This window comes from Saccharomyces paradoxus, chromosome IV (genome assembly GCF_002079055.1).
Source record: "Saccharomyces paradoxus chromosome IV, complete sequence".
Taxonomy (NCBI): domain Eukaryota; kingdom Fungi; phylum Ascomycota; class Saccharomycetes; order Saccharomycetales; family Saccharomycetaceae; genus Saccharomyces; species Saccharomyces paradoxus.
In genome coordinates this window covers 303,410-321,675 of record NC_047490.1, presented here as the reverse complement: position 1 = coordinate 321,675, position 18,266 = coordinate 303,410, and the positions used below count along the sequence as shown (strand labels likewise).

The window sequence follows — 18,266 nt, the reverse complement described above, 5'->3', positions numbered from 1 at the left end:
GATTTTTATGAGTAGATAGTTTCGGTTGGCTCTTCGGCAAATTTTTCCTCTGCCACCATATATCAACTTGCCGTTCTAGTGGTTTACTTTTTTTCAATTGCATTGGCCATAGTGTATGTCACTAAGGCATTTTCGGGGCCCTCAGATTATAATAATTCCGAATCGGTAGTAAACGATATTTCATGAAAAGGATCCCAAGGCGCCAAACAAAACGTGAACTGTGACCAATTGGGACCAACTGTGACCAATTTCAAGCTCTAATCGTGTGAACCTTACTATTTGATACCGATTCTTGCAATTAGGTTTACGGCTGTTCAATTATCTTTTCCAACCGGATCGTACTTACATTGATCAGCGAAACCCTTCCAAATACCTATTTATACCAAAAATTAAATGTTAAGAGCTCAAAAACTACACTCGCTGAAATCATCGGATATCACTGCGATATTGCCCACTGAACAGTCACAAAAATTAGTGTTGGCAAAGAAAAATGGTGACGTTGAAGTGTACTCTCGAGATGGTAATACGCTTAAACTATTTCAGGTGTATCCAGACCTCTTACAAAATGCTAAAAATGATCCTTCGACTCCAATGATTGAAAACTTTTATTTTGCAAACGAGCTTTCTACTATCTTTGCACAGTGTAAAGAAACCTTGATCTTATTAAGCACTACAAATTTACACGAGTATGATCGAATAATTGACAGAAGAGGTATAAACCATTGCTGGCTATTCGAAAGGTCACACAAAAATAAAGAAGAAAAGAATACTTACCTAATATATTCAACCACCAACACTGCTAAGATGAGAGTATTGATATGGGAGGGCAGGACCTATAAAAATATGATGGAAGCATCATTATCGTATAGGAAAGAAACCATTCGGTCCATATATCCTGGAGAAACAGGAATAACCTTAGCGACAGATTTAGGCATTTATCACTGGCCATATAACAAGCCCTCCCTCATCAGAATAGAAAAAACAGTGAAAAACAAATTTCCAAGGGACATGATATCAGCGTTAACCGAACTTAAAGAGCAGGCAGAGAAAGTCCTCGAAAAGAATCCCAAAAAGTATAGCCGTAATGATGCTCAATCCCTTTCTTCTATGGACAGAATGTCCAGGAAATCGAGTATGTCAAGCTTATGGTATAGAAGCATAAGAAATGAACGTGGGAATAAAATACGATATGCTTTTGAATTAGAAGGCAACGACGCTACCCCAATGGTGATTGATGGTGTTACTAAAAAAATTTTCAAGGTAGAGCTAATGCATAACAATGAGGAGCCATTTTTGATCGCCACTGATCATGCTACATTTTCCGAGTCAAATTCCGAATTCGATCACATGCAATATTTGTCGTCCAATCTGCTGATGTTATATAATTCAAGTACCGTCAAATTTGTTGATTACGAAAATGGATTTACTTTTCTGCAACAAAAAATACCAGAAGGTATAAAATGGGTCAAGAGTCTCTCGGGAACCTATTTTTTAGTATGGACTTCAAACGATGAAATACAGTTATTTTCTTATCATGTAGACGATGGCTCTGAGGATGGTGATCAAGAGTCTATTTGCGGTGACATTAACGACCCAGATTTTTACCAACTGTGGAGAAAAGTGCTTTTTTACAAGTTTTTCATTGATTCTCCACATTCTAAAGAGTTATGTATTTCGGAAAACCCCGAAGAATCCTTGGATATATGTGCTATGAAACTAAGGGATTTGACAGTAATGTGGTGTTTAAGAATTTTTGATAAATTTCAAAATTATATGGTCCAACTAGAAAGCAGTAAAAATTCAAGGATGATTCGTTCTAAATGTGAAGAGATGATCATCAAGAATATTTTTGACCTATTTATCAAATTTTGGGCTCCACCTCAATTAGTCATATTAAAAGTGTTTCCCTCAGCCATTTCAAGTTTGGTATTGGAAATTACCGGTCAGGAACATCACTGCCTGATGAAGGAAGCCGAGGAGATTAAAGAGACTTATGACATCCCGCCGCACTTATTGAACAGGTGGTGTTTACCTTATCTGACTGATACAAGGCGACATTTGCAAAACTTGTTAAGCAAGAAGAACGATGACGAAAATTGTATAACTTGGTGCTATCGCGACCGTGAAATCAAACAAAGTTTCGATTTTTTTCTTATCAGCAACCATGATGATGTTGACCTTGAAACAATGTTAACTTTGATAGATACGGTATTATTCAAGTGTTATCTTTACTATAACCCCCCTATGGTGGGACCATTCATTCGTGTAGAAAACCACTGCGATTCAAATGTTATAGTGACGGAATTAAAAATACGTCATATGTTCAAAGATTTAATTGATTTTTATTATAAACGTGGTAATCATGAAGAAGCCTTGAGGTTCCTCACGGATTTGGTCGACGAATTGGAAAACGATAATACAGACCAAAAACAACATCAAAAAATTGAGCACGGTGTTAAAATATTAGTTATTTATTATTTGAAAAAGTTATCAAACCCACAGTTAGACGTTATATTCACTTATACTGACTGGCTGCTAGAACGACACCAGGATTCAATTAAAGAAATCCTTTCATCAATATTTTTTTATGATTCTCAAGCATGCAACGGTAGGAACCATTTAAAAGTATACGAGTACATCAAAGAACACGATAAGTTACTCGCTATACAATACTTAGAATTTGCGATCAGTACTTTTAGATTGGAAGGGAATAAATTGCATACTGTCCTAATTAAGCTGTACCTTGAAAACTTGGATATTCCCTCCACAAGAATCAAATTGAAGTCATTATTGGAAACAACATCGGTCTATGAGCCCAGAACAATCTTAAAATTACTGAATGATACTATTGAGAACGACTCTGATCGGTTACCCACCAATAAACTAAACTTCGTAAAGTATTTGAAGATTTTTCCCTTGTCAAAACTGGAAAACCATAAGGAATCTGTGCATATATTGCTTGATGAGATAAATGACTACAAAGCAGCAACAAGCTACTGTGATGACGTATACCAAAATGACTCGACAAAGGGCGAAGAGCTTCTGTTGTATTTATATGACAAGTTAGTCTCTATATATGATTCTAATAGGAACTCCAAGCTGATTTTGAATTTTTTGCAAGACCACGGATCAAAATTGAATTCGGTGGAGATATACAAAAACTTACCTCAGGATATTTCCTTGTATGATATCGGCAGGGTGGTGTCGCAACTATTAAAGAAGCACTCGTCAAAAATGGATGAGACCAGGTTAAAAAAAGCACTTCTCCAGGTTGAACTTGTGGCCACCACTTACAATCTCAATGACCGCATGTCATCGTATGGAGTCCTATCAGATAGCCATAAATGTCCTATCTGCAAGAAAGTAATTTCAAATTTTGGAACAGATTCGATCTTGTGGTTCACTAGGGAAGGCAGAAACATCATTACACATTATAATTGTGGGAAAGTACTACAGGAACGGTTTAACGCTAAAAATGAAAAGTCTTCGAAAATTAAACAAAAAACTTTGGGAGAAGTTATAAATGAGTTAAATAATAAGTAAAATTCTTTCATTTAGCAGCTGCTGTTTTTGTCGTAATTATTATTTTTATATTGCATCAAAGAGCTCCATGTAGATACCGCATTAAATTTGAAAAAAGAACAAAATATAAAATAATGCAGCTATAATGAGATCATTCATCTGCGCTTGCGACCATAAAAAACGCCGTTACTAATTATATAGAAGAACATTTGAACGCTTGTAGGCTGTTAACACAGTACCCTTTTTCATATGGTTACATAGTCGGAGTTAGTGCAAGTCCGGCCGAAAGGTCTTCAATACCCTATCCTATGAAGAACAATACCATAGTGACTAGTAGACATGATCTCCATGGCCTACTGCTCAATATTTTCTGTATCCTTCTTACGTGTGAATTTCCATCAGTTGATTACTTTTGAGTCCCCTACGATTCGTTAATATTGGAGTTTACGCCCATGAATGATTTCGCCGGCCTATAAAAGATTAAGGGAAAAAGGAAAAATTGCTGAATTAAGGTATAATCCAATCAAGACTTGCACAGGTTAAGGGAAAACATCCGTCAGTGCAAAAGAGATAAAATAACAAACAAGCATAAATATGGTCAAAGTCGCAGTTCTTGGTGCTTCTGGCGGTGTGGGACAACCACTATCATTATTGCTGAAATTAAGCCCCTACGTTTCCGAGCTGGCTCTGTACGATATCAGAGCTGCGGAGGGCATTGGTAAGGATTTATCTCACATCAACACCAACTCAAATTGTGTCGGTTATGACAAGGACAGTATTGAGAGCACCCTGTCAAATGCTCAGGTGGTCCTAATTCCGGCTGGTGTTCCTAGAAAACCTGGTTTAACCAGAGATGATTTGTTCAAGATGAACGCTGGTATTGTCAAAAGCTTGGTAACTGCTGTTGGCAAGTTTGCGCCAAATGCAAGGATCTTAGTCATTTCGAACCCTGTTAATAGTTTGGTCCCTATCGCCGCGGAAACTTTGAAGAAAATGGGCAAGTTCAAACCCGGAAACGTCATGGGTGTGACGAACCTTGACTTGGTACGTGCAGAAACCTTTTTGGTAGATTATTTGATGTTAAAAAACCCCAAAATTGGACAAGAACAAGACAAAACTACAATGCACAAAAGGGTTACTGTTATTGGAGGCCATTCAGGGGAGACCATTATCCCAATAATCACTGACAAATCACTGTTGTTTCAGCTTGATAAGCAGTATGAGCATTTCATCCATAGGGTCCAGTTTGGAGGCGACGAAATTGTCAAGGCTAAACAGGGCGCCGGTTCCGCCACGTTGTCCATGGCGTTCGCGGGGGCCAAATTTGCTGAAGAAATTTTGAGGAGCTTCTATAATGAGAAACCAGAAACGGAGTCACTTTCCGCATTCGTTTATTTACCAGGCTTAAAAAATGGCAAGAAAGCGCAGCAGTTAGTCGGCGACAACTCTATCGAATATTTTTCGTTGCCAATTGTTCTGAAAAATGGTAGCATAGTATCCATCGATACCAGTATCTTGGAAAAACTGTCTCCGAGAGAAGAACAACTGGTTGATACGGCGGTCAAAGAACTACATAAGAATATCGAAAAAGGTAAGAGTTTCATACTAGACTCTTCCAAACTATGAGCTACCTCAGGTTTTATTTTCTCTTAAATCTATATTCATTTATATGTCCCCTCATATCTCCTGTGTAATTTTTTACTCACAATGATATCTTCATCTTCAAGTCAATTGAAGGGAATTGAAAATACCCTACCAATGGCTGCACTGCACCATGCCGCTATGACCAATGTGCCTTTACTGTTGGCACCCCACGATATCTTAAACGTTCTTCGTCAAATATGTACCATCTCGTGATTTTCTAAAGATTGGTAAAGGAACATGAAAAAAAAAAGGCGGGGGGTGGGGAAAATAGAGTTGAGTCCGTAAAAGAGAAAGGACAAAGACCACCACCCCTGGGGGGTAGAGTCGTCCGATGAGGAACCAACCAGGGGCAGTTTTATCCGCTAGGATCTACCGGAGAGCTGTTCCAGCTGCGGATCTGGGAAAGAGTGTTCTCCTTTTGTTGTTGTATCTTGTAACTTAAATAAGCATTCTCTAGGAAATACTGGTACTATAAGAACCCTGCTGCATGCAATTATTTCTGTTTCTGCTATATTGCGGGGAAGGGACTTTAAAATAATCACAAGACTGAAGAAGTGAAAATAGTGAAATAGTGAAATAGTGAAATAGTCTACTATGACTGATGTTTTGAGGAATCTGGTGCGAAAGATTTCCTTCAGTAACTCAGATAATCTTCAGTTAAAACATAAGACTTCTATACAGAGTAATACCGCACTAGAAAAGAAGAAGAGAAAGCCTGATACGGGTAAAAAGGTAAGCGAGGTTCAAGTGCACCATAGTATACCTAACTTCAATAACAGCGCGGAGTACATCAACGACATAGAAAATCTTATAATATCTAAACTGGTAGACGGGTGTAAAGAAGGTATCGCAGTTGATCATATTGAGCACGTCGATACCTCGGACAGCAAAACAGATGAAAAAGTCGTCACTAAGCAAGAAAACATCAGTAGCAAGCTTAGCAAAGAGAAAGTTGAGAAAATGATTAACTTCGATTATAGGTATATCAAAACGAGGCAAAGAACAAGTATGTGTACCCAATTTTTTTTTTTAGTCTCTTGCCAGTGGAGGAATGTTTCCGTGGTCGCAACTAGAGTGAAAACGGAACCCCGTCAAGTTTCTTTTATTGTCAATTATTAGTATTCGCGACACAAAAAAAAAATAGTGAAAAGAAAAAGAGAGCGTACAATTACAGACATTGTATCCCTAATCTTAACAACACGCTTACCAAATATTAGGAAAATACAGGAACATTCTTCCATATTTTACGGAACCACCATTTTTATGGGAATCAGATCATATACTAACATAGGTTTAGTTCATAAGAGGGTTTATAAACATGACCACAAAACTGACGCCGACAAAAAGAATCGCGGAGAGACTATCGATATCAGTTATCCTACGACAGAAGTGGTTGGTCATGGTTCATTCGGTGTTGTAGTTACGACTGTAATAATTGAGACCAATCAAAAGGTCGCCATCAAAAAAGTATTACAAGATAGAAGATATAAAAATAGAGAGCTGGAGACCATGAAGATGTTGTGCCATCCAAATACTGTAGGTCTGCAATACTACTTTTACGAAAAGGATGAAGAGGACGAAGTATATCTCAATCTGGTTTTGGATTACATGCCCCAGTCATTATACCAGAGGCTCCGTCATTTTGTTCACCTGAAAGTGGACATGCCACGTCTTGAAATTAAATTCTACGCATATCAACTATTCAAAGCTTTAAATTATTTGCATAATGTTCCTCGGATTTGTCACAGAGATATAAAGCCACAAAATTTACTGGTAGATCCAACCACATTTTCTTTCAAGATTTGCGATTTTGGCAGTGCGAAATGTCTGAAACCAGACCAGCCCAATGTTTCTTACATCTGTTCAAGGTATTATAGGGCCCCTGAACTAATGTTTGGTGCCACTAATTACTCAAGCCAGGTCGACGTGTGGTCAAGCGCTTGTGTCATAGCTGAATTGCTTTTGGGCAAGCCCTTATTCTCTGGTGAAAGCGGTATAGATCAGCTAGTAGAAATTATCAAGATAATGGGCATACCCACAAAGGATGAAATTTCAGGAATGAACCCGAATTATGAGGATCACATTTTCCCCAATATTAAGCCCATTACTTTGACTAAAGTTTTCAAAGGCGAAAATCCCGATATTCTTGACTTGTTAACAAAAACTCTGAGGTATCACCCTTGCGAAAGATTAGTACCTTTGCAATGTCTATTATCAAGCTATTTTGACGAAATTAAACGTTGTGATACTGATGCTTACGTAAAAGCACAAAACCTGCGTATGTTTGACTTCGATGTGAAAACCGAGTTAGGTCATGTGCCACTTGTGGAACTGCCTACCATTGAAGAGCGGTTGAAACATGCCGTTTCTGAACCTTCATCGTCTTTATGATGTACTTTACCTCCAATATCTTAGTCTATTGTATCATTACTATTACATAATATGCATTTGTCTTCTGCACACAAATATATAAGGTATGCAGTTAATCTAACGTATAATGACCGTCCTCTTTCCTTCATTCAATTTCACTTGCTGCTTTTCTAGGCAGCGGTCGCCCAATTTTTCACCGGACACTTGCGTTTGACTGCATATGGAGAACCTTGGCAACTGTAAGAACTCCTATGTTTCTTCATTTCAAACAGTTGCAAAAAGCATTCCCATAGAAGAGAAGTTGATGGGACTTGCAATGCATTGAACAAATTTCCGTTTCTTCATACTTTACGGCATAATAATCTCTGACCTTTTTGGCAAACACCAAATTCGTAATTCAATATCAATCCTGTGTAAAAAAGAGTAAAATATTACAAAACGAAAAAAAAAAAGGTAGGAAGAACATAAATACCAAAACGCACTGTCATCATTCTGAAGATGAATTCTAGCTATACACAGAGATATGCACTGCCGAAGTATATAGCAATATCAGATTATCTTTTTCACCGGCTCAACCAACTGAATATACATACCATATTTGGGCTTTCTGGAGAGTTCAGCATGCCTTTGTTGGATAAACTTTACAACATTCCAAACTTACGATGGGCCGGTAATTCCAATGAGTTAAATGCTGCCTATGCAGCAGATGGATACTCACGGTTAAAAGGTTTGGGATGCCTTATAACGACCTTTGGTGTAGGCGAATTATCGGCAATCAATGGCGTAGCCGGATCTTACGCTGAACATGTAGGAATACTTCACATAGTGGGTATGCCACCGACAAGTGCGCAAACAAAACAATTACTATTGCACCATACCCTAGGAAATGGCGATTTCACGGTCTTCCATAGAATAGCCAGTGATGTAGCATGTTATACAACGTTGATTGTTGACTCTGAACTATGTGCTGACGAAGTCGATAAGTGCATAAAAATGGCTTGGATAGAACAGAGGCCAGTATACATGGGCATGCCTGTTAACCAGGTAAATCTCCCGATTGAATCAGCAAGGCTGAATACCCCTTTGGATTTACAATTGCATAAAAACGATCCAGATGTAGAAAAGGAGGTTATTTCTCGAATATTAACTTTTATGTATAAAAGCCAGAATCCCGCAATCATCGTAGATGCATGTACTAGTAGACAGAATTTAATCGAAGAGACTAAAGAGCTTTGTAGTAGGCTTAAATTTCCAGTTTTTGTTACACCCATGGGTAAGGGCACAGTAAACGAAACAGATCCGCAATTTGGAGGTGTATTCACAGGCTCTATATCGGCCCCAGAAGTTAGAGAAGTAGTCGATTTTGCCGATTTTATCATCGTCATTGGTTGCATGCTGTCCGAATTCAGCACATCAACTTTCCACTTCCAATATAAAACTAAAAATTGCGCGCTACTATACTCTACTTCTGTAAAATTGAAGAATGCCACATACCCCGACTTGAGCGTTAAATTATTATTACAGAAATTATTGACAAATCTTGACGAATCTAAACTGTCTTACAGACCAAGCGAACAACCTAGCATGATGGTTCCAAGGCCTTATCCAGCAGGAAACGTTCTCTTGAGACAAGAATGGGTCTGGAATGAAATATCTCATTGGTTCCAACCAGGAGACATAATCATAACAGAAACTGGTGCTTCTGCTTTCGGGGTCAACCAGACCAGATTCCCGGTGAATACACTAGGTATTTCTCAAGCTCTTTGGGGATCTGTTGGATACACGATGGGAGCGTGTCTTGGGGCCGAGTTTGCTGTTCAAGAGATAAACAAAGATAAATTCCCCGCGACTAAGCATAGGGTTATCCTTTTCATGGGTGACGGTGCTTTCCAATTGACGGCACAAGAATTATCCACAATTGTAAAGTGGGGCTTGACGCCTTATATTTTTGTGATGAACAACCAAGGTTACTCTGTCGACAGGTTTTTACACCACAGGTCAGATGCCAGTTATTATGATATTCAACCTTGGAACTACTTGGGATTATTACGGGTATTTGGTTGTACAAATTACGAAACGAAAAAGATCATTACTGTTGGAGAATTCAGATCTATGATCAGTGACCCTAACTTTGGAATTAATGACAAAATTCGAATGATAGAGATTATGCTACCACCGAGGGATGTTCCACAAGCTCTGCTTGATAGATGGGTGGTCGAAAAAGAACAGAGTAAACAAATGCAAGAAGAAAACGAAAATTCTAGTGCAGTGGATACACCAACTCCAGAATTCCAACCACTTCTAAAAAAAATCAAATTAGACACTGACATGATCTCTCCGCCCTATTATCAGGGTCCTCCATGATTCTCGCTTCAGTGCGCTACCGGGAGACAGAGTTACGTTTTCTGCCTCATAAAACTGACTTAAATATTTATTCGCTAAATAGCAGCCTAGCTTATAAGAATGTCATTTAATTAATGTACTATGAAAACTTATATGTTTCCTGTTTCTGAAAGTTGCCATTGCAAGAGGTAGAATCGCCGCACGTGATCTCATTAAGCTCAAATATCTTGCCTAATCCTTCCATTCGAAGAAGCCTAAACCCTGTCATCCCATCCGCGCTTTGGAATATCGTGATGTACGAGTTTCGTAAAAAGATACCACGCAACTTTGTAATGATTTTTTTTTTCATTTTTCAAAGAATGCCCTTACATGTATTTGAAAAAAATTATCTTTTTATAAAGTTTGCGATCTCTTCTATTCTGAACAATTCTTGATAAAATAGATAAAAAGAATAAAGAAATAGTCCGCTTTGTCCAATACAACAGCTTAAACCGATTATCTCTAAAATAACAAGAAGAAATGTCTACTGAATCCGCTTTGTCTTACGCTGCCTTGATTTTGGCCGACTCTGAAATCGAAATCTCTTCTGAAAAGTTGTTGACTTTGACTAACGCTGCCAACGTCCCAGTTGAAAATATCTGGGCTGATATTTTTGCTAAGGCTTTGGACGGCCAAAACTTGAAGGACTTATTGGTCAACTTCAGTGCTGGTGCTGCTGCTCCAGCTGGTGTCTCCGGTGGTGTCGCTGGTGGTGAAGCTGGTGAAGCTGAAGCTGAAAAGGAAGAAGAAGAAGCTAAAGAAGAATCCGATGATGACATGGGTTTCGGTTTATTTGATTAGAAGTGCTCAACTGTTTAGAAGAAATTGCATATTCTAACATCTAAAATTTTTTATAATTTTTCTATATAGTCGCTTTTAATACAATAAGACAGTACTTTCTTTTTGTTCAATGCCCTCTTCCACACCTCTTCTACACGAATATAAGGGCCAGGTTGAGCTCGAAGAAGAACCACACAAGCAATATATGTTAATGCAATTAAATATATGTTCCACCACCATAAAGAAAACTACGCAGATTTGAAAAATACTATGTGAACCATATTCTTACTGAGACTATAAGGTTAAGGAAATGATAAATTATAAGTGATGGCTTCCCGTTTATACATTGTACATATATATTATTTATGAAATTGAACAGATAAAAAAGAAGGAAATTACAACATTTAAGGATGAAAAATTCTTTGGATAAATTTTTAGATCTATTTCTTCTTTTCAGCTTCAGCTTCAGCCTTTTCTCTAGCTCTCTTTTCTCTGATACCTCTGAATCTCTTTTCGGATCTGGCCAATCTCAAGGTTCTGAAAGCAGATTCACCATTGTCTTGGACAGCTCTAGCTTCAACATCAGTAGTTGGTTGAGCAATTGGGAAAGTAGCAGCAGCAGACAAAACTTGTTCAGCTTCTGGGGCCTTACCGTTTCTTGGGAAAACAATAATCTTGGATTGGTATTCCTTCAATCTTTGGACGTTAGCGTCAAAGATTTCTTGGTTTCTGTTTTGACGTCTGTGGTCAACAGCAATACCGATGGTTCTGGCATAAGCAGCAGTCAAACCAGCGGCTTTAACTTCGGCCAATGTGAAACCTCTACCAGCTCTGACCTTTCTGTTGTACTTAACAGTTGGGGCTCTAACAACAGGTCTCAAAAGATCTAGTGGTCTTGGAGCAATCTTGGCGGCTCTGGTGGCTCTAGCATTACGTCTAGAAACCTTCTTACCAGCTTGGTCGAAGTGCACCTTAACACGTTCTTGCCAGTGCTTTCTGAAATGATTCTTTAAGATTGGTAAATTCTTGGAAATGGCTGATATGATTCAATTGGTAGATTCCATTTAATGATTGTTAGTATGCAGATAATTGAATGTCTAAATTAACCACTGAATTTATCATATTATCTAAGAAGACTCTAACACTAAGTTCATCAAGTAGTGATACAACAATCCTGTATTTCAAATCCAGTTGGACATTATCATGATTCCTTGGCAGTTGCAAAAGAAAAATGAATTCCATACTTTAGATATCATAATTTTAGCTTCTCTGGACTCATCAATACTGTGTGCTGTGTTATGGATGCCTTCAACTGGGACATTCCTTCTAGGTAACAACTGAGCTTCTTTGGTTTATAAAATGACAAAGGCGACTATATTTTTTTTATATTAGACATACCCATTGTGTACGATTCCTGCTGTGCTGTGCTGTGCTTTTCTCAAACCCCTCTTAATAAAATGCTGCAAGCTTGAATGGTTAATAGCTAATATCTAACCATTTCAAATTTTCCAGGATTTCCACACGCCTGCTATGATTATCCCGATCAGAAAAAATTTCATATTTTAATGAAAAAAATACTGCCTATTTCATATGTAAGGATGTGGAATGAAATGTGTGGGTGAAACATTAACAGCGTGTCATCCCGGTGAAGGATAGCCAGTTATTGAGAGAACACCCATACATGCTAAAATAATGCTCTATGAAAAAAAAAAACGCTTGAAAAAGTACATACGATCTAAAAAAAGTTGAATTTTCTTTAGATTACCGCCTCCCCTCTAGAATGAGAGTATGGCTCATTTTCCCTAGACGGAGATTCTCTCTAGCTGGTTAACGCTGGAGGGGAACACATACTGGCAGGCAGTAAGTTTCAGCGAGGCTGCGTGAGCCTAGAATGCCGATTCTGTCATAGAGCAGAGAGTAATACACGCTAAGTCAAAAGTAAATGCCATGTAAAATGTATAGGTTACGCAGTAGACTATTTAATATACACCTTTTTATTTAGCAGTGCTTCGAAAAAATACAGCAAGAGAATAAGCAACAAGATGTCTGCCGTCCCAAGTGTCCAAGTATGTTAACTAATTTAAACGATGTTACGAATTGGTGAGGAAAATTGAAACGATCCAGTTAGATAACTCCAATGTAAGATCCATGTTACCTGAAGTAAGGCCGGTGGGACAAGCATTTGATTCCAATAATAGTTTTAGACCGATTGATTACAATATAACATGATATGTGCTGAGTGAAGGGCATCCAATAAATCGCATAGGGGAATATTATTTAATTTCTTTGTGAAGTATACGTAATGAACATCCTCTGGAGTCGTTTTTAACCATTTCCTTTGGAACGAACTATGAAGAGAAGACTTTAAATAGTAAAGTGCCAGAAGTGCCCTCACATGTTTCAACCATCTACACAGTTCATAATATACCATCGAAAGTTTTGAATTTTTATTTTACTAACATGTTCCACATGAAATAATTTTCATTTTTCCTTTTTCAACAGACTTTTGGTAAGAAGAAATCAGCTACCGCTGTTGCCCACGTCAAGGCCGGTAAGGGTTTGATTAAGGTTAACGGTTCTCCAATCACTTTGGTTGAACCAGAAATCCTAAGATTCAAGGTGTACGAACCTTTGTTGTTGGTTGGTTTGGACAAATTCTCCAACATCGATATCAGAGTTAGAGTCACTGGTGGTGGTCACGTTTCCCAAGTCTACGCTATCAGACAAGCCATTGCTAAGGGTTTAGTCGCTTACCACCAAAAGTACGTTGACGAACAATCCAAGAACGAATTGAAGAAGGCTTTCACCTCTTACGACAGAACTTTGTTGATTGCTGATTCTAGAAGACCAGAACCAAAGAAATTCGGTGGTAAGGGTGCTCGTTCTAGATTCCAAAAATCTTACCGTTAAGAAATTTCAAGATTTTTCCGGAAATCTCTTCACTTTTCTTTGCACATCTATTGTATTAAAAAAACTTTTTACTTACATATACTGTATATCCTCCTATAACGGGTAAAACGTTAATTTAGAATCCATTCACAAAATTGCATCTTCCAATCTTGCTCTGGTTTGTTATGGCTAATGGAAGTGTCTAATATGTTCACGAGATGACTACACCACGTTTATTTTTTCAGCGAATATCCCCTCTTCCGCAATAGCACACCAAGTTTTCCTCTCCTTTTTTTGTTTGTTTTGTTCGCTTGAATAATACAAAATCTTTATATAATCTATATAAAAATGTATTTTTTTTACCTTTATTAATTATTCAAATAAGTGGACGGATCAATGCCTTCTTCTGGGAATTCAGCGATTTTGACATCGAAGCGTTCTTGGATCTTAGCCAGAACTTCCTCATCTTCCTTCGAGGAAACAAATGAAATAGCCAAACCCTTAGTACCAAATCTACCGGCTCTACCAACACGATGTAAATATTGGTCAGCTTCATTGGTCAAATCGTAATTAATGGCTAAGTTAATACGTTCAATATCGATACCTCTACCAAAAACGTCTGTGGATACACAAATACGTTTTTCGAAATCTTTGAAGGCCTTGTAACGAGCAATACGTTCTTCTTGTTTCATGTGACCATGAACGGTAATAGCTGGGAAGTTAGAGGCGTTTAACAGTTTGGTCAACTCATTAGCTCTTGTAGTAGATTTAACGAAAATAATGACTTGATTGAATTCCAAATCGTCTAATAATTGAGCCAATTTACGGTTTTTTTCACGTTCTTCTAATTTGATATAATATTGTTGCAACCCATGTAAAGTAAGTTTAGCTTCATCATCGACAAAAATTTCCAATGGATTTTGTAAGAAACGTCTACAAATTGGTCTGATTTCTTGAGAAAGTGTGGCTGAAAACATCATGACTTGTTTGTCTCTTGGAGTAGCTCTGAAAATTTCTTGAACGTCTCTTCTCATGTCTAATTCTTCCAAAACTTTATCACATTCATCAATGACAAAGTTCTTGACGTGAGACAAATCAATGTATTTTTCTCTCACTAACGCCTTTAAACGACCTGGAGTGGCAACAACAATGTGGGGAGCAGTGTCTCTATTCTTTAAAAGTTCAGCATCCTTAGAAATTGGAGTACCACCGTAAAAGACGGCTGTTTTTACGTCTGGCATATATTTGGAAAATCTCAAATACTCGTTACGAATTTGGTAGGCTAGTTCTCTAGCGTTACAAATGACAACAACGGCGACTTCACCAGGAACAGGGTCCAGCTGTTGCAGAGTGGATAAAACAAAGACAGCTGTCTTACCTAAACCTGACTTAGCTTGACACAACACATCGGTACCATGGATAGACTGAGGAATGGTGTGTTGTTGGACCTCAGAAGGATGTTCAAAACCACAGTCAATGATGGCTCTTGATAGTTCTGGCTTCAGCAAGAAATCTTTGAAACCGGTGGAATGGATACCAACATAAGAACCTTTCTTGTCGCCAGCTGCAGTGTTGTTATTATTATCACCTTCAGTGGCAGAAGTGGCGGCACCAGTTTCTCCGGCTTCAGCAGCCTTAGAAGCATCAATTTGAATTTCTTGTTCGTTATCGGAATACTCCAATAAATCTTCTTCACCTTCGTGTGACATTGTTGCTGCTTTTAAAAAAATGAACGAGCTTTTTTAACCTATTGCCAAAGTGAATATAAGCTAGTTATACCGAAGAGAAAAATAACGTAAAATTCCAACAGGCAAACAGATCCGTGTTACGACTTACAAAAAATAACAACACTCAGAAAGATAAGGATTCAACTTCTGCCCTTCAACTACTATTTCAGGTATTGAAGAAAACCCTTTGTTTATTCGGCGTGTTGTCGACTATTTTTTTCTTTCTTAAATTTTCATCACATATAAAAAAGAATATCACCTTGAACGAGTAAGGGTAACGCGAAATTTCTATGACCAATAAAGGCAATTATTGGTTATAATACGTAAATGATGTAAACGATTTGAATTGCGGAACAACAAATATATAAAACAAGGACTACACGGAAGAATCCCTTCCAAGAAAGTAAACTTTGGTCCAGTCCATGGCAATTAAAATCCTATTTCTTATGGAGAGACACATGGCCAAATAGGCAGATTTCCAAAACAAGAAGGCAAACATACCTTTCAGTTGGTATGATGAGTCGCCCATATGCAGATCTGCAATTGCGGTTTCGGAGCCGATGTACGCAAGGGCGCCCATGTGTTTGTAGTTGAACTTATCTAGCTTAGATCTCCTCAAATTAATTTCTTTTTGTAAGCGTGATACCTTACTGTCATCGGTACTATTCAGCATGTCCCATTCTAATTGTTCTATTTGTAATTTTTTATCCAAGATCTTGGCCAAGTATTCACCTTCCTGGTGTGCGACCTGTGCCGTGGGGAAGAAACCTGTATGCGCGGTACAATCACCAATCGCATATATCGAATCCTCAGCTCCCAGGAGCTCCAATTTTTCATTAATTAACAGACCGCGCCTGTTAGTTTGCTCCGGTACTCTACCCATCAGTGTTTTTGACAATTCGATTGGTTCATTCCCGGTTGCCCAAACTAGCATCCCGTAGTGGATATCGGTGCTTGTTTGACCGTTTTGCAAAGTACGGATGTAAGTTGGTTCTACGGCTTTCACGGCAGTATTCACTTGCAAGTCAATTTCATCTCTGGCAAAAAGGTCCTCGGCATACTTAATCAATGTCTTATCGAACATGTTTAGGATATTAGGCAAGGCTTCAATCAAGATGACTTTCATTTCTTTACTCAAATCGGGCATCCACTTTCTCAAATCTTGATTGATGTAATCTTGCAGTTCTGCGGCAAATTCTACACCCGTGGGGCCGCCACCAACAACCACAAACGTTAATAATCGCTTCCTTTCCGGGTCGTTTACAGGAAACGAACTCGCCTGTTCTATGGTCTTCATCAACTTCATACGAATATTTTGAGCATCTTCAATCTCCTTCAAGAAGCTCGCATTGCCATAGACCCCAGGAATGTTAAAAGTAGTGGTTTTAGCGCCCACACTGACGACAAGATAATCGTAATTCAAGCTCGAAACAAAATACTCGTCCTCCGACACCGATTGCACCATTACTTTTTTCGCTTTGGGGTCAACGTCCAATGCTTCCGCCTCGATGTAGTGAACTTCTCCAGGAGTTCTTCTAGCAATAGACCTAACCGGTTCGACAATAGACTTCATCTCTATCGTACCCACAGGCGTAGAAGGTAACAGCGGCGTGAACAGAAAGAAACTTCTTGGTGACACCACGGTAACGTTGTACAAAGACGTGTCCAGTTTCTTCAAAAGAGAAATGGCGCCCCAGCCTGTACCCAAAATGACCAACTCTTTCTTTTTCAAACCATTAGCAAAAGCCGTAGATTGCGGGATCTGCTTAGGTGGGTTCGATTCCTTGTACAACTCGTATGACACGTACAGCGTGCCGGCCAACGTCGTGTAAAAAGTGAGCTTTAAACCTCTGACAAACCATTTCTTGAATACTGCTGTGTAAGATTTCGATAGCTTCTGCGGTGGTCCGGGCTTACCGACTTCGGTGGAATGGAAAAAAGGTTTAGAGATCTGGCTAACCTTAAAACGGTGCATGGACCTAGCAGTCCTCGCAAAACCAAGTCTGGGCAACATCTACACGAATAACAAATACAGTGGTTGTTTTGTCTTTTACAACGTTCGTGATACGATCCCCACAAGATGGATCCACCCGCTATCACAGATGCACCTCTTATATATGCAGGCCAGCGGTACATCCCAAAGGGAGGGGCTGACTTATTAGGGGAGGCCTTTAGACTGTAGAAAAACCCTTTAAAAAAACGAATAAAAAAAATGGGGAAGCAAGTGTCAGAGATGATCTGCTACTGTGACGCTCATATATTAATGCGTGTATCGGTGCTAAGGAACGCGTGACAAGTGTACTTAATATGGCATTCTGGGAAATAACTAAAACAAAGACATTTTCGCCATTTATGCATACTATATACGGTACGAGCAGTTGAGTTTACCCGGCCACTCGGATCCTATTATTTCACCCAAAGATCGCTTCTTTGTCTTGCCATGGCAACGTTTCCACATTTTATAGAGTATTGTTAGAGCATTTTTAGCAACCGCAACAACATCAATACCACACACAGCACCAAATTACGTCGCAAGACGATACATCTTCAACAATGGCAAGAGGTAATCAAAGAGACTTGGCAAGACAAAAAAACTTGAAAAAGCAAAAGGACATGGCTAAGAGCCAGAAAAAAAATGGTGACCCTAAGAAAAGAATGGAGTCAGACGCTGAAATTTTGAGACAAAAGCAGGCAGCCGCAGATGCTAGAAGAGAGGCTGAAAAGCTTGAGAAGTTGAAAGCCGAAAAGTCAAAAAGATAGATAGACGCCTTCTACGTGTTTTTTTTATTGGGATGAATAGTTTCAGTAGTTTCTTACTATGAAGTATTTTTTAAAGAGCTCTCATCTTTTGTCCTTTTTAGTTTTCGTTTTTCTTTTCGTTTTTTTATTTTTTTTTTATTAAGTAGAACGAACGCTTTTCTATATTGTGCTTCTTTTTCCTTTTTCTTATTG

The 18,266-nt window shown here is 38.5% G+C and overlaps 10 protein-coding genes across 10 annotated transcripts; 7 read left to right on the top strand and 3 right to left on the bottom strand.

Moving 5' to 3' along the window:
- Positions 1-393: 393 nt before the first annotated feature.
- On the top strand, positions 394-3,543 carry VAM6 (Vam6p; the record flags this gene model as incomplete). Its single annotated transcript, XM_033909301.1, has 1 exon — positions 394-3,543. The coding sequence occupies one exon, from the start codon at positions 394-396 to the stop codon at positions 3,541-3,543; it is 3,150 nt and encodes a 1,049-aa protein (XP_033765192.1).
- A 573-nt stretch (positions 3,544-4,116) lies between these two features.
- Positions 4,117-5,148, top strand: MDH3 (malate dehydrogenase MDH3; the record flags this gene model as incomplete). Its single annotated transcript, XM_033909300.1, has 1 exon — positions 4,117-5,148. One exon carries the CDS (start codon positions 4,117-4,119, stop codon positions 5,146-5,148), a length of 1,032 nt encoding a protein of 343 aa, XP_033765191.1.
- Positions 5,149-5,760: 612 nt separating this feature from the next.
- Positions 5,761-7,557, top strand: MRK1 (putative serine/threonine protein kinase MRK1; the record flags this gene model as incomplete). The annotated part of the gene is made up of 3 exons (XM_033909299.1): positions 5,761-6,172; positions 6,200-6,261; positions 6,286-7,557. 3 exons carry the CDS (start codon positions 5,761-5,763, stop codon positions 7,555-7,557), a joined length of 1,746 nt encoding a protein of 581 aa, XP_033765190.1.
- A 477-nt stretch (positions 7,558-8,034) lies between these two features.
- THI3 (branched-chain-2-oxoacid decarboxylase THI3) lies at positions 8,035-9,900 on the top strand (the record flags this gene model as incomplete). Its single annotated transcript, XM_033909298.1, has 1 exon — positions 8,035-9,900. The coding sequence occupies one exon, from the start codon at positions 8,035-8,037 to the stop codon at positions 9,898-9,900; it is 1,866 nt and encodes a 621-aa protein (XP_033765189.1).
- Positions 9,901-10,398: 498 nt separating this feature from the next.
- Positions 10,399-10,719, top strand: RPP1A (ribosomal protein P1; the record flags this gene model as incomplete). Its single annotated transcript, XM_033909297.1, has 1 exon — positions 10,399-10,719. One exon carries the CDS (start codon positions 10,399-10,401, stop codon positions 10,717-10,719), a length of 321 nt encoding a protein of 106 aa, XP_033765188.1.
- A 419-nt stretch (positions 10,720-11,138) lies between these two features.
- On the bottom strand, positions 11,139-12,100 carry RPL13A (60S ribosomal protein eL13; the record flags this gene model as incomplete). The annotated part of the gene is made up of 2 exons (XM_033909296.1): positions 11,139-11,734; positions 12,097-12,100. 2 exons carry the CDS (start codon positions 12,098-12,100, stop codon positions 11,139-11,141), a joined length of 600 nt encoding a protein of 199 aa, XP_033765187.1.
- A 640-nt stretch (positions 12,101-12,740) lies between these two features.
- Positions 12,741-13,608, top strand: RPS16B (40S ribosomal protein uS9; the record flags this gene model as incomplete). Its single annotated transcript, XM_033909295.1, has 2 exons — positions 12,741-12,764; positions 13,201-13,608. 2 exons carry the CDS (start codon positions 12,741-12,743, stop codon positions 13,606-13,608), a joined length of 432 nt encoding a protein of 143 aa, XP_033765186.1.
- A 347-nt stretch (positions 13,609-13,955) lies between these two features.
- On the bottom strand, positions 13,956-15,296 carry SUB2 (ATP-dependent RNA helicase SUB2; the record flags this gene model as incomplete). Its single annotated transcript, XM_033909294.1, has 1 exon — positions 13,956-15,296. The coding sequence occupies one exon, from the start codon at positions 15,294-15,296 to the stop codon at positions 13,956-13,958; it is 1,341 nt and encodes a 446-aa protein (XP_033765185.1).
- Positions 15,297-15,690: 394 nt separating this feature from the next.
- On the bottom strand, positions 15,691-17,328 carry NDE2 (NADH-ubiquinone reductase (H(+)-translocating) NDE2; the record flags this gene model as incomplete). The annotated part of the gene is made up of 1 exon (XM_033909293.1): positions 15,691-17,328. The coding sequence occupies one exon, from the start codon at positions 17,326-17,328 to the stop codon at positions 15,691-15,693; it is 1,638 nt and encodes a 545-aa protein (XP_033765184.1).
- A 539-nt stretch (positions 17,329-17,867) lies between these two features.
- SPAR_D01500 (uncharacterized protein) lies at positions 17,868-18,074 on the top strand (the record flags this gene model as incomplete). Its single annotated transcript, XM_033909292.1, has 1 exon — positions 17,868-18,074. One exon carries the CDS (start codon positions 17,868-17,870, stop codon positions 18,072-18,074), a length of 207 nt encoding a protein of 68 aa, XP_033765183.1.
- Positions 18,075-18,266: the final 192 nt, after the last annotated feature.